The sequence below is a fragment of the Anabas testudineus genome, chromosome 13, assembly GCF_900324465.2.
Source record: "Anabas testudineus chromosome 13, fAnaTes1.2, whole genome shotgun sequence".
Taxonomy (NCBI): Eukaryota; Metazoa; Chordata; class Actinopteri; order Anabantiformes; family Anabantidae; genus Anabas; species Anabas testudineus.
The window spans coordinates 18,792,716-18,803,462 of NC_046622.1; the positions used below are offsets into that span (position 1 = coordinate 18,792,716).

Here is a 10,747-nt window from a genome sequence, read left to right on the forward strand (position 1 = left end):
ACAAACGAAAGCTTCTTATGTTTACCTTTTGTTCATATGTGCAAAATAATACTTGAACTCTGTCTACATATTACAACTGTTTAAAACCTATTTTAAGACACAGAGCATATCTCAGCCCACTTGCTCTTCTTTCTCCTCCTCTTTACATGAAGCACCTGTTTGAAAACTGGTGCATTTTGAGCATCTTGTCGACTTGTGCCACTCTGACCTGTCCCACAGCCCTTTTTCTGCCGTCTTTTAGAGTCGTCATCATTTCTCCACAGGTGCTCATCCCGGGGAAGATTATCAATAAGCTCATAGAGGGTAAAGATGGTAAAGCAGATTTCATCATAGGCTGTTTTAGTGCCACACTCAAACAGGCAGGCGAAGGCTACAGCAGGTGGTGCTCCAGGTGAGGGTGGTAGCTCCAGGTAGGCCAAGTCAGAGTACGCACTGGGACCCTCATAGATCACCCATGGGCCACGCCAGCTATCTGGATCACGGGGGAATAGGCTGAGGAACACGCCCAAATCCTTGCGTGCAGTGGGCCAAGTTGGGTGGGAGTATACCACCCACGTAGGGTTGAGGAAATCTGGAGTGGCGCTGTTATTTTGTGACACAGAGCTAGAGCAGATGGAAGTGGTGATGTGATTTGAGTAAGTCATGCAGGATGTCCAGTGTCTGGAGTGTTGCATAGGTTGGTGTAAGTTCTGGCTAAGACTTTGTAACAGATGTATAGGGCCAGGAAACCCAACAGTGCTACCATGACAACCATTGTGAGGCTCCACCAACCGCTGCACCAGCTGCCCCTCCTGAAACACTGCTCCGTCATCCAGACTGATGGCCTGCACCCTGTATCCAAGTGGGCTCCGTGCATTACAGTACAACACATTAGTCCCATCCTCTTCATCCACTGACACCATCTGACACTCCACACTCTCTGGGCCAGGCACTGCCTGCCCGAAACGCCAGGTTCTCCCATGTGTGTCGCTGTGAAAGCAGAAGGCATGGGGACTGGTTTGACAGATCTGTCCGAAACACTCTTTACACTCTATGTGGTAAGCATAGGCAGGAATGAGCAGACGACCGGACTTTAACTGAATGCCGTGGCCAGGGCCAAGAGCGAAGGTTGCCCATTCTGCAGGGAAAGAAAAAGAAGGGACATTCAATTTAGTTTTATTGTTTAAGTGCAAAATCACAATAGCAGTCGCCTCAAGGCACTTTAGAGTGTAAGGTTTAAGACCCTACAAAATGTAACTGTATACAGAATTATTGTATATAGAAAACCCAACAACTTGAGCAGCACTAGGCGACAGTGGAGAGGAAAAAACTCCCTTTAATGGAAGAAACCTCAAGCAGAACCAGGCTCAGACTGGGCGGCCATCTGCCTCGACCAGTTGGGGTGAGTGGCAAGAGGAGAGAGAAAAGAACAGCAGGCAACAAAAAACAACAACAAGCAGCAAAAACACTGGCAGGTCGGTAGGGTCAGTAACGGCACCCTGGAAATATACAGCTCCGTGGCCAAGGATACAGAGAGAGGAAGACAGAGAAGAGGAAGCACAATTGTTCTGCTGGGAAAATATGTAACTATGAGGTCTTTAAAATATGATGGAGCTTGATTATTACTTATTTATTATTTATTATTTACATGTGAGGAGAAGTGTTTTAAAGTATATTCTGGATTTTACTGGGAGCCAATGGAGAGAAGCTAATGTAGGAGAAATATGATCTATCTTGCTAATTTTAGTGAATGGGACATCCTATTAAAAGTGAATTACAGTCTGGAAGTAACTAATGCATGGAATAGCTTTTTAGCATCACTTTGAGACAGGATGCTCCTAATTTTACCAATATTCCTCGGGTGGAAAAATGTAGTTCTATAGATTTCTTTTATGTATGATGTAAAGTAGATATCCTGGTCAAAGATAGTAGTGTTAGTAGAGGCCAATGTTGTGTTATCTAGGGTAAGAATATGAGACATCATGTCTCTGAGGTGTTTAAGATCAATCAAAATAACCTCTGTTATGTCTGAATTTAGGAGTAGAAAATTAGAGGACATCCAGGCCTTTCTGTCTTTTAAGCATGCTCAAACCAATTGACCAATTTATTTGTTTTTCTGGTATCATAGATAAATTAAGCTGGGTATCATCTGCATAGCAATGCATAATTTATAGAGCATTTCCTATTAGGCACATATAGAGTGACAATAATCTTCGTACAGGTTATTCCTGCACAGGTGGTCACATAATTGCGATAATTGAGATATAGGGCAGATTGGACATTGGTCAAGAGTAGGCTTTTTAAGTAGATGCAACATGCACATGTTGTCAAGTGTTAGTGCCTTAAATGATTCTGATAAACTAAAGAAGAATGATTTGGCTTGGATGTTAGGCAACCCCAGGACATTATAAGGAGTACTTAGATTTTTTTACAGCATTCATTTGTTTCTGAGCTATTTCTCATTTTCAAGTCTTGATGCTTTGACTTCCACCTTAAAAACTCTTTTCTATGTTTGTAATAATCACAGTAACACAAAGGAAGTGTGTTTTAGGTTTTTTTAGAACAGGAATTTCTCTAACCTTTAATAGTGTCTCCTATGACTCTCTTGGTAAGGTCAGTGACAGGACTCCAGGTGTCCCCATCATCAGTGCTGCATATGTAGCAGAGATGGGTTACATTCTTCCCCGTCACCAGCTGATAGGACTCTGATGTGTGACCCAGAACAGCAATGAAGAACAAGAAGAGAGTACCAGTGAATTCATCAAACACCGGGCACGGGTTCATGGACCGGTGGCCTGGAAGGAATGCAGTGCCCAGGACGCGCATGTCCTCCCACTGCAGCAGGAAAAGGAAAAAGGAAAGTAAGGTTTGGTAGATAGCAGTAAAACATATAAAGATGTGAGAGGAAAAAATCTCAGACAGTGATTGACCTCCACATAGTTCCTGTAGAAAGTGCCTTTCCTCATGACCAGCAGATGAGCCTGAGAGTCAGACGGGCTGAGCCTCTCTTCACAGAAGGCCAGAAAGGATTTGGAGCGGGACAGGTAGAGCAGCGCTGGGACTCTGTAGGTCACTCCATTTGGCTCTTTGTGGAAAAGCACTGACCTCGCGGGGAAATATGGCGACCTCATGATCTCTGATGTGGGAATATTTCAAGGTAAATTCCGAATCTTGTGAGAAGGAGAATCAAAATTGCAAGCTTGTTAAGTAGAAATTATGTTGTAAAGACAATTTTACTCAGATTTTCTTACTCAATTACACTAGAATTAGCATATACAACTAACACGCAAAGGCTTTAATTCGCTGGAACTGTTTTCTAGTATGTACAAATTAACTTAGATTCAAAACATGCTGCAACAGAATGAGGTTAAAATGAGAGGAAGACTTTTTCTCTTTATCTCACTGAACCATGTCTGGAAAAAATCCAGTTTCAGGAGAAGGTCGTTCATCTGTTAATAATGTGAATTGTGTTTGCCTTCTCAGCCATTAGATCAGCGTTAATAGACTTCTTCTGTCTGACACTGGAGCCTTTGTTTTGGTGATACAAGTAATTTAATGTACATATTCAAAGCAGTGCAAGTTCCAAATACATTTTAATTCATAAATATACATAATACACACATAAATATAAAAGTAACACAACAAAGTAAGTAAGAGGCCACTCACCTCACAGCTCAGACATCATAAATGTAACAAGCTTGATACAAGAACATATCCTCGCTCGCAGGGAGGAGTTGTAAAACTGACACCTCTTCTAATAGACCACAAACTGTAAAAAAAAAAACAATTTACTGACAAATATGCACTTTTTTCGCAGCTTCAGCATCACAGTTCAACTTGTAAGTGTTTGCCTAATTCATACCAGAACTTTATGAAGAGGAAATTTCACCTAATGCACAAGTTACGAGCAAAAACATGTAAAGAGCTGCAGGATACTTACATTCAAAATGCTGTGAGAGAACTGCTGCTGCTTTGTGAGGATATACAATATGTGTCAGGGCTTTAATGTAGGGTTGACAGTGTAGTGTGTGTGTGTTTTAGTTGGTGTGTGTTTTCAGATGAGGGTCTGAAAGCTACGGCCTCTCCTCTCTGCTCCCTATTCAGTGCAGCAGTACTGTTCACTGACCCAGAAATGGGCCGTACTCATCAGATCTGCTGCTATGGATGAATCAGCGCAGAGCAGCCTTTGTGGACATGAAGATCGGATGGGAGACGTGCTGAACAATGATTTGATGATGTGCCTTTTTGTGTCCTCTGTGGTTTTTTCAGTTTCTGCAAAATGTGTAGGAACTATTGCTTTGTTGCTTTCAGTGTGAAGCATACTACCATTATAGTTGGTTTGTATGGAGTGTGTGGAGTGTTAACTATTAATGCACTATATACCTATATAAAAATACACAGTAAAGTACTTTCAATGATAATACTGTATGATATGGCACATGATGATTCTCCACAACCTGGCAACTCAAAAGTAGGTCTTTAGTGAAGTATACCTAAAATATATAAAGCATTCATAAATCATTTATTAAGCACAAATACAGGCACTGATTTCATTAATTATCACATCAGATGAGGGTAGTCTTTTATTTTAAAGTAAATTAATGTGGATGTTAATCCTCACGAATTGCTACATGCATACATCATTTTTCTCAGGGGCTCAGTATTATTGTAGATACATAACACAGAGCATTTACAGTATATGTAAAAGATCAGTATTGCCCATGATGTAGTAGAAACTAAACCCTAAAATGTACCTTCCAGGCAGATCTTTGTACAAAATACAAAAACGTTTAACAAAAGCCAGTAAAATAATAGAGGTTATACATGTAAGCATGTAGTTTAATAAAAAATATTTTTCAAATGTTGGTCATTCCTTTCTTCTGCTGTTTGAGAGTATCGCCTGCTAGGCTACACTCAGGGAAAACATCCGTCCTAACAGCTGTGAAGTCATCAATCGGCGACTCAGCCCCACATGGCAGTGTGCTAAAGTTTTGACTACACTCGCTAAGGTAGAGTAATTCTCCGATCATGAAGTTGTCAGTAATCTCCCAGCTGTGTTATAAATCATTTTAATGGCACAGTAACAACAACATGATTGTTATGGTGGTCAAACCGTCTGCTGAACAGGGAGTTGCATATTAGCTTTTAGGCTAGGAAGTTAGCAGAGCTAAAGATAAGACTGGTTAATATGATAATGTGATTATTGGTTTTAGCCATTACATTATCAGTTTTGCCAGAGCTGCAGCCGTAGAACAAGAAAGCAACAGTAACATTACCACCTTGTAGAAATTTGAAGTACTAGTCTGAATCTGCAAGGTGACATTTTCACAAATCCAGTTTATGTTTTCACCTGAAAAGTGGGAACCTTTGCTTAAAAACAGCAGCCAGTGTATAATAAATGACTTTAAAGATGTGTCATGGTTCAGTGTTAGGGTAATTCTTGCTGCTTATGAATTGTTCTGCATGATACATATTCTTATACTTAGTCTCTATTCATTTATATTAGTGGAATGGTCAAATTATTGGAAACAAGTCTTGTAAAACTGTTTAATAAAGATTATTTATCGGTTTATTTGCTAAAATGTCACTATGCCTTTAACAGCATTATGTTCCTCTGTAAAAGCAATAGTAATGTAACATGATGCTCTGCCTCCTTTTGTTTATTTACATTTTGTAGGGTCACACAGGTCAAGCATGGCCAGGCAGTGGTCCGAGGGCCACTCCACATCCATCCTGTGTGTTGGAGCGTCTCCGGGCCCTGAGGGTCTCCTCGCTTCAGGCTCTGAGGCCGGAGATGTCACAGTTTGGAGCCAAGAAGGAACCATCATAGGCAGGCTCACTCTTCCGGGTGACGAGGACATCACCAGTGTTGTGTTTTCACCCACAGCTCCAAACCAGCTGTATGTGTCACATGGAGACAATGTGAGTGTTCTCGACCCGAGGAACCTGAAGGGCCACATGGAGAGGTTTCAGGGTGCAGGCGAGGAGGAGATTAATGCTTTGGCACTAAATGAGACGGGTTCCTCTCTGGCGGTGGCTGATGACTCTGGGGCAGTGCGGGTGCTGGAGCTTCCTGGGGGAAAGGTTTGCCGGACTCTTCGCAGACACACTAACATCTGCTCCTCTGTGGCTTTCCGGCCTCACAGGCCCAATAACCTGGTGTCTGCTGGACTGGACATGCAGGTGAGGAAGAGGAGATACAGGAGTTTGACAGTTTAACACACTGCTGTCTGTTTCTTTCTATACCAAGAACACATTTGATGACAGTTCTCTTCTAAACTGTTTTACCTGTTGTCACTTTAGGTGATGCTGTGGGGTCTGCAAAAGACTCGCCCGCTTTGGACACTGAACCTCCAGGATTTCATAGAGGAAGAAGGCGACCATCAGCAACGGCCAGGTCAGCTCTTCAACCCTCCCCTGGCTCACTGTGTTTCTGTGGCAAGTTGTGGAAACATAATGGGCTGTGCAGCAGAGGATGGGCGGGTGCATTTGATGCAAATTGGAAGCGGCTCTAAACTGGAACAGCAGGGAGCAGTCAAAGCCCACAGTCAGGGAGCCTCACAAGCTCACTTTGTTAGTTTCCTTTCACACCCATACTACCTCGTCACAGGCGGGAATGATGGTCGGGTTGCCCTGTGGGACCTCAGTAAGCACCCGGTAGTCTGTCCAGAGGCAAAAGCCAAAACTAAAGTGGCAGGACCACAGCGCAGGAAGGGTAAGAGCAAGGCAAAGAGGAAAGAACAATCTCAACATGAAGCAAAGGCTGAGAAGAAAGAAGAAGGGGAGGATGAAGCGACAGCAGGTGCAGAGGAGGTGATGGAGGAGAAGTCTGGACCTAAACTGAGCATTAGTCACGGAGACAAGGTGAACTGGCTTTGTCCTGCTGTGCTGAAAGGAAAGCCCAGCGTGGTCATAGCAGATCAGAGTCCCAGTCTGACTGTCTATCCTCTGTCACAACTATAGAGTCATGAAATATATAAGTTCTTCAGAAAATACACTCCTGTGTTGCTCTAGCTGGCTGAATCCTAAAAGTAAGGATGGGTCAGTATTAATTGTAAGTTACTTTTTTTGCATAAATGCTACTTGTTGGTAGCGTCCTTTGTGAATATAGTCCTCTAGATGTCTGGTCTGAATGGTGCTTCGCTTCCTGCTGTGCTGTTAGGATTTTCTCTTGTTTGTCTCTGAACTGTGGGCACAGACCAAATGTTTGCACAGCTCTGTAAGTTTGATCTTCAAAGCAACTGACATTACAAAAATTCAATTTATATGAGATTTCACACAGAGCCCAACAAACCTAGTAGCCTGTTTAATCATTGCCTTTGGCTGGTTACAGGTTTTGTGTGTGTGGCCCTATTAAAACGTCATCCTAAATCTATTTTGTTTTGGATTTGTTTTAATTTTGTAAACAACACATGCATTTTTGTCGACTGCAAAACCACCACATTACACAAAATAAATCTGCTTTTCATGTTTAACTTGGCCTGTGGTGTTTTTATAGAAACACTTAATCGAAACAATGAGCCAGAAAGAGACGAAATTAGAGAAAGCTGTTTTTCCCAAACATATTAAAAAAAACTGTTTACAACAACATAAAATGCACAGACGACTTCTCCTGTGGTCCGTCACATGCTCTTGTCCCCTGGGGAACACTGGCGCTGTTTTAAAGATTAACATAAACCATGCCTTGTGAACTGATACCAACTAAACCCCATACAAATATGTTTCAGAACAATTAAGATTGTTTCTGTACATGTTAATGATTAAATCCTGTTTCTGTGTATTCATTATATTCTGTTTAATGTTCTACTAATATGATCCATGTGACATGTTCCTCTTTTACAGACTCTTGTCTCTGGACTTTGTTTGGACCACCATCAAACATGAGAAACAAACACAAACTTTTATTCTTTGTGACTACAGCAAATTCATACATTCATTGCAAAAGCATTGTGTCCACGCAGCACTTCTACACAAATAAACAGTCACTCTCTTGCAAACAAGGCAAAACACTTTTCTAGAAAGACGCCAGGAAACAGGCACAAGGCTGACTGTTGGAGTTAATGAATAAATGCACTTCACACTTGTTTGTTTTTACAAGGCAGCCTCCAGGTCAGACTTACTGAGAGGTTTAAAATAAACATGGTGAAGTCTTTTGTAGCTTTTTTTAATAATTTGTCTTATTTCTAATTGAAATTATAAACAACACGTTTCCCCAAATTCTTGAAGTGATGTATTTTCTAATCAAGCCAAATAAAGCGTTTCAAAACAGAGGTTGACAGTAGTGTTTACACTGAAAAGGACAAATTATCAGCACTGCAGAAAGTCTTGACAAACAGCTACATCATTTTCAATCACATTACTTTCAGTCTTTGTTTTATTGAATATGTCCCTAATGGTCTTTTGCCTCATTCACTTTGTGTGTTACATTGACAGTCAGCACAGACTAATCCAGTTACTCCTGTCAAACACATGCTTCACTGAGATTCCTCCACCCTCTGATTACTGAGGTGACAGTGGACGCTGAGGTGGTCTGAACTGAGGTCTGTATGTTTGGAGCAAATTCAGCATTGAGGATGCCGAGTCTCTGATTTTACAGTTTAGCCAGGCTCTTCTCCAGGTTCTCAATGTCTGCACCACCCTCTTCACCCTTGCTGCCACGGGCGCTGCACTCAAGGAACTCGACCTTCATGGGAAGCTGGCTGAATTCGAAATCCTTGCCCTTCTTCCCCAGATAAACGGTGCCGCCCACGGAGCCATCCTGAGAGCTGAGGGCAGCTGAGCGAGTCACTCGCAAGGTGTTCCTGTGAGAACATGAAACAGTGTTCAGGCATTTTCATTTCCTAAAAGTTTCCATTTTCTTTGCACTTCACAAAAACAAAAAACAAAAAAACCTTTCTGCTCTTGTACTCACTTCTCTTATTAAAATCCCAGATGTTAAAAAGTGAAGTGCCCAGTGTTTGTGTTATTGTGAGAGACGAAAAGACACTGTACTATAGTAATAACTGTCCTCCAATGAACCAACACATTTATAACCTTTCAAAAATTACTACAAAACTAAATGGGGCGACGTAAATAATGCTGAGTTATATGTAATAAATATGATGTTTTTACATTTCCCATATACCAGATACTGAAACAGATCAAGAATTACTTACAGTTCCTTTTCCAGCTGCTGCTGTATCAGTTTAGCTGATTTTGCCATGGTGATATCTATAAGGTGAAATCATCGTTGAAGAAATAACTTTGCTGCACATCAAAATAAGCTGTTCTGAGTGAAAGCTGAGAAAACTTAAATGAATGTTATCTAAAAAGCTTTTTCACCTTGTTTGTTACATGCCACCAAGAGAGCTGGAGCATTTCTGGAGATCACAGTGTCCGTCAACAAGATGTACAGGAACTCAGCCACGTCTCTCACTTGCTTCTGGAAGATTGCACTGTCCACCACAAACACGATTGCTCTGAAGAGGTGGGTGACAAGACAGAAATACACACATCAGTCAGGTCCATAAATGTATTTCTGTGGTTCAGACGGGTTCTTCTCTTCTCACCTGGCTGCCAACTTGAACTTCTCCAAGTACTGAGAGCGAAGGCTGTCGTGTCCTGGCAGGTCGATGACAGTCCAAGTGTTGCCCTGTTGGACAGAGGACAGCTTTGATCATCATGAGAGGAGGAGAACAGGTGATGATGATGATGATGATGATGATGATAAAGGTGTCAGACTCACCTTGTCATTTTTGGCTTTGTAAGGAGCACTGCTATCAGTGATGGAGGTCTGTGTCCGCTTGAACTTCCCTGACAGCAGCTGCCAAAACAGACAAACCTCGCATCAGTCTCATATGAACTGAGCATCCTGTGTCAGACGACGTGGCGTCAACTCAACTCACCCTGCTGAACAGCAGCGTTTTCCCCGAGTCACACAGCCCGACCAGCAGCACGGCACTTCTGACTGTCTTACTGCTCAGAAAGTACTTCAGAAAAACTGAAAAGACAAGATAGGAGAGAGAGAGAGAGAGGGAGAGAGAGAGAGAGGGTAACCGTCTTGTCCCACGTTGTGTATTAAATCTGCATGACTTCCGTGAAACAAACTGATGGATTAGTTACAGCTGTTGACGTTTGCTTTAGCTTAGCATTTAGCTACCTATCTTACTAACTCGGAGCATGGCTTCAATTCTCATTCAATAAATCGTCATTAGTGCTGAATCCCTCGTGCAAACACGTTCTGCAACAACCCTACACTTTAAAGCTAGTCAACTATCACGCTAAGCTAAACGCTACATGGCCCTAGCCTGCTAAGCTAACGTGATCATGCTAACCCGGGCACTAACTTCTTACCGATGGTGATGACCACAGCCGCCAAAGCGACGACAACTCCGATCAGAAACACGGGGTCTTGTTCTTTCAGCTGCTGACGAAGAGATGCAATATAGGGCTCAAGTGGGTTTCCTGCCGCCTCCACGTCCACTTTCTCCCCCAAGTTTCCCCCGGTGCTCTCTGCCTCCATCTGCCCGGTCAAGATACTGCGAGTGTGAGACACGTCTCCTTCCTCCTGCTGCCTGCACTGAGCCCGAGCTGCCGGCGGGGGGCGCTGCCGCCCGTGACACAGCTCTGGTTTCTGAACTGGTGAAGCACTGGAACCAGTCAGTCTCCGACAGGGCAGAGCCACGGAAACAAGAAGACAAAAATATGTTTCAAATACTGAGAGTAAGATAACATTATGAGATATGTGCTGCGACGCAACCTACTAAGACAATATTATGATATAACTTAT

At 42.5% G+C, this 10,747-nt stretch overlaps 3 protein-coding genes across 3 annotated transcripts; 1 reads left to right on the top strand and 2 right to left on the bottom strand.

Annotated features, from left to right (window-relative positions):
* Positions 1-92: 92 nt before the first annotated feature.
* Positions 93-3,208, bottom strand: neu4 (sialidase 4). The gene is made up of 3 exons (XM_026377106.1): positions 2,910-3,208; positions 2,559-2,814; positions 93-1,117 (listed from the first exon to the last, which is right to left on the bottom strand). Exons 1-3 carry the CDS (start codon positions 3,108-3,110, stop codon positions 93-95), a joined length of 1,482 nt encoding a protein of 493 aa, XP_026232891.1. The 5' UTR covers positions 3,111-3,208.
* Positions 3,209-4,911: 1,703 nt separating this feature from the next.
* Positions 4,912-7,454, top strand: wdr53 (WD repeat domain 53). The gene is made up of 3 exons (XM_026339275.1): positions 4,912-4,988; positions 5,657-6,162; positions 6,283-7,454. The coding sequence occupies exons 2-3, from the start codon at positions 5,674-5,676 to the stop codon at positions 6,940-6,942; spliced, it is 1,149 nt and encodes a 382-aa protein (XP_026195060.1). The 5' UTR covers positions 4,912-4,988; positions 5,657-5,673; the 3' UTR covers positions 6,943-7,454.
* Positions 7,455-7,858: 404 nt separating this feature from the next.
* On the bottom strand, positions 7,859-10,537 carry srprb (SRP receptor subunit beta). Its single transcript, XM_026339289.1, has 7 exons — positions 10,312-10,537; positions 9,864-9,958; positions 9,704-9,781; positions 9,528-9,610; positions 9,301-9,437; positions 9,135-9,189; positions 7,859-8,780 (listed from the first exon to the last, which is right to left on the bottom strand). The coding sequence occupies exons 1-7, from the start codon at positions 10,478-10,480 to the stop codon at positions 8,570-8,572; spliced, it is 828 nt and encodes a 275-aa protein (XP_026195074.1). The 5' UTR covers positions 10,481-10,537; the 3' UTR covers positions 7,859-8,569.
* Positions 10,538-10,747: the final 210 nt, after the last annotated feature.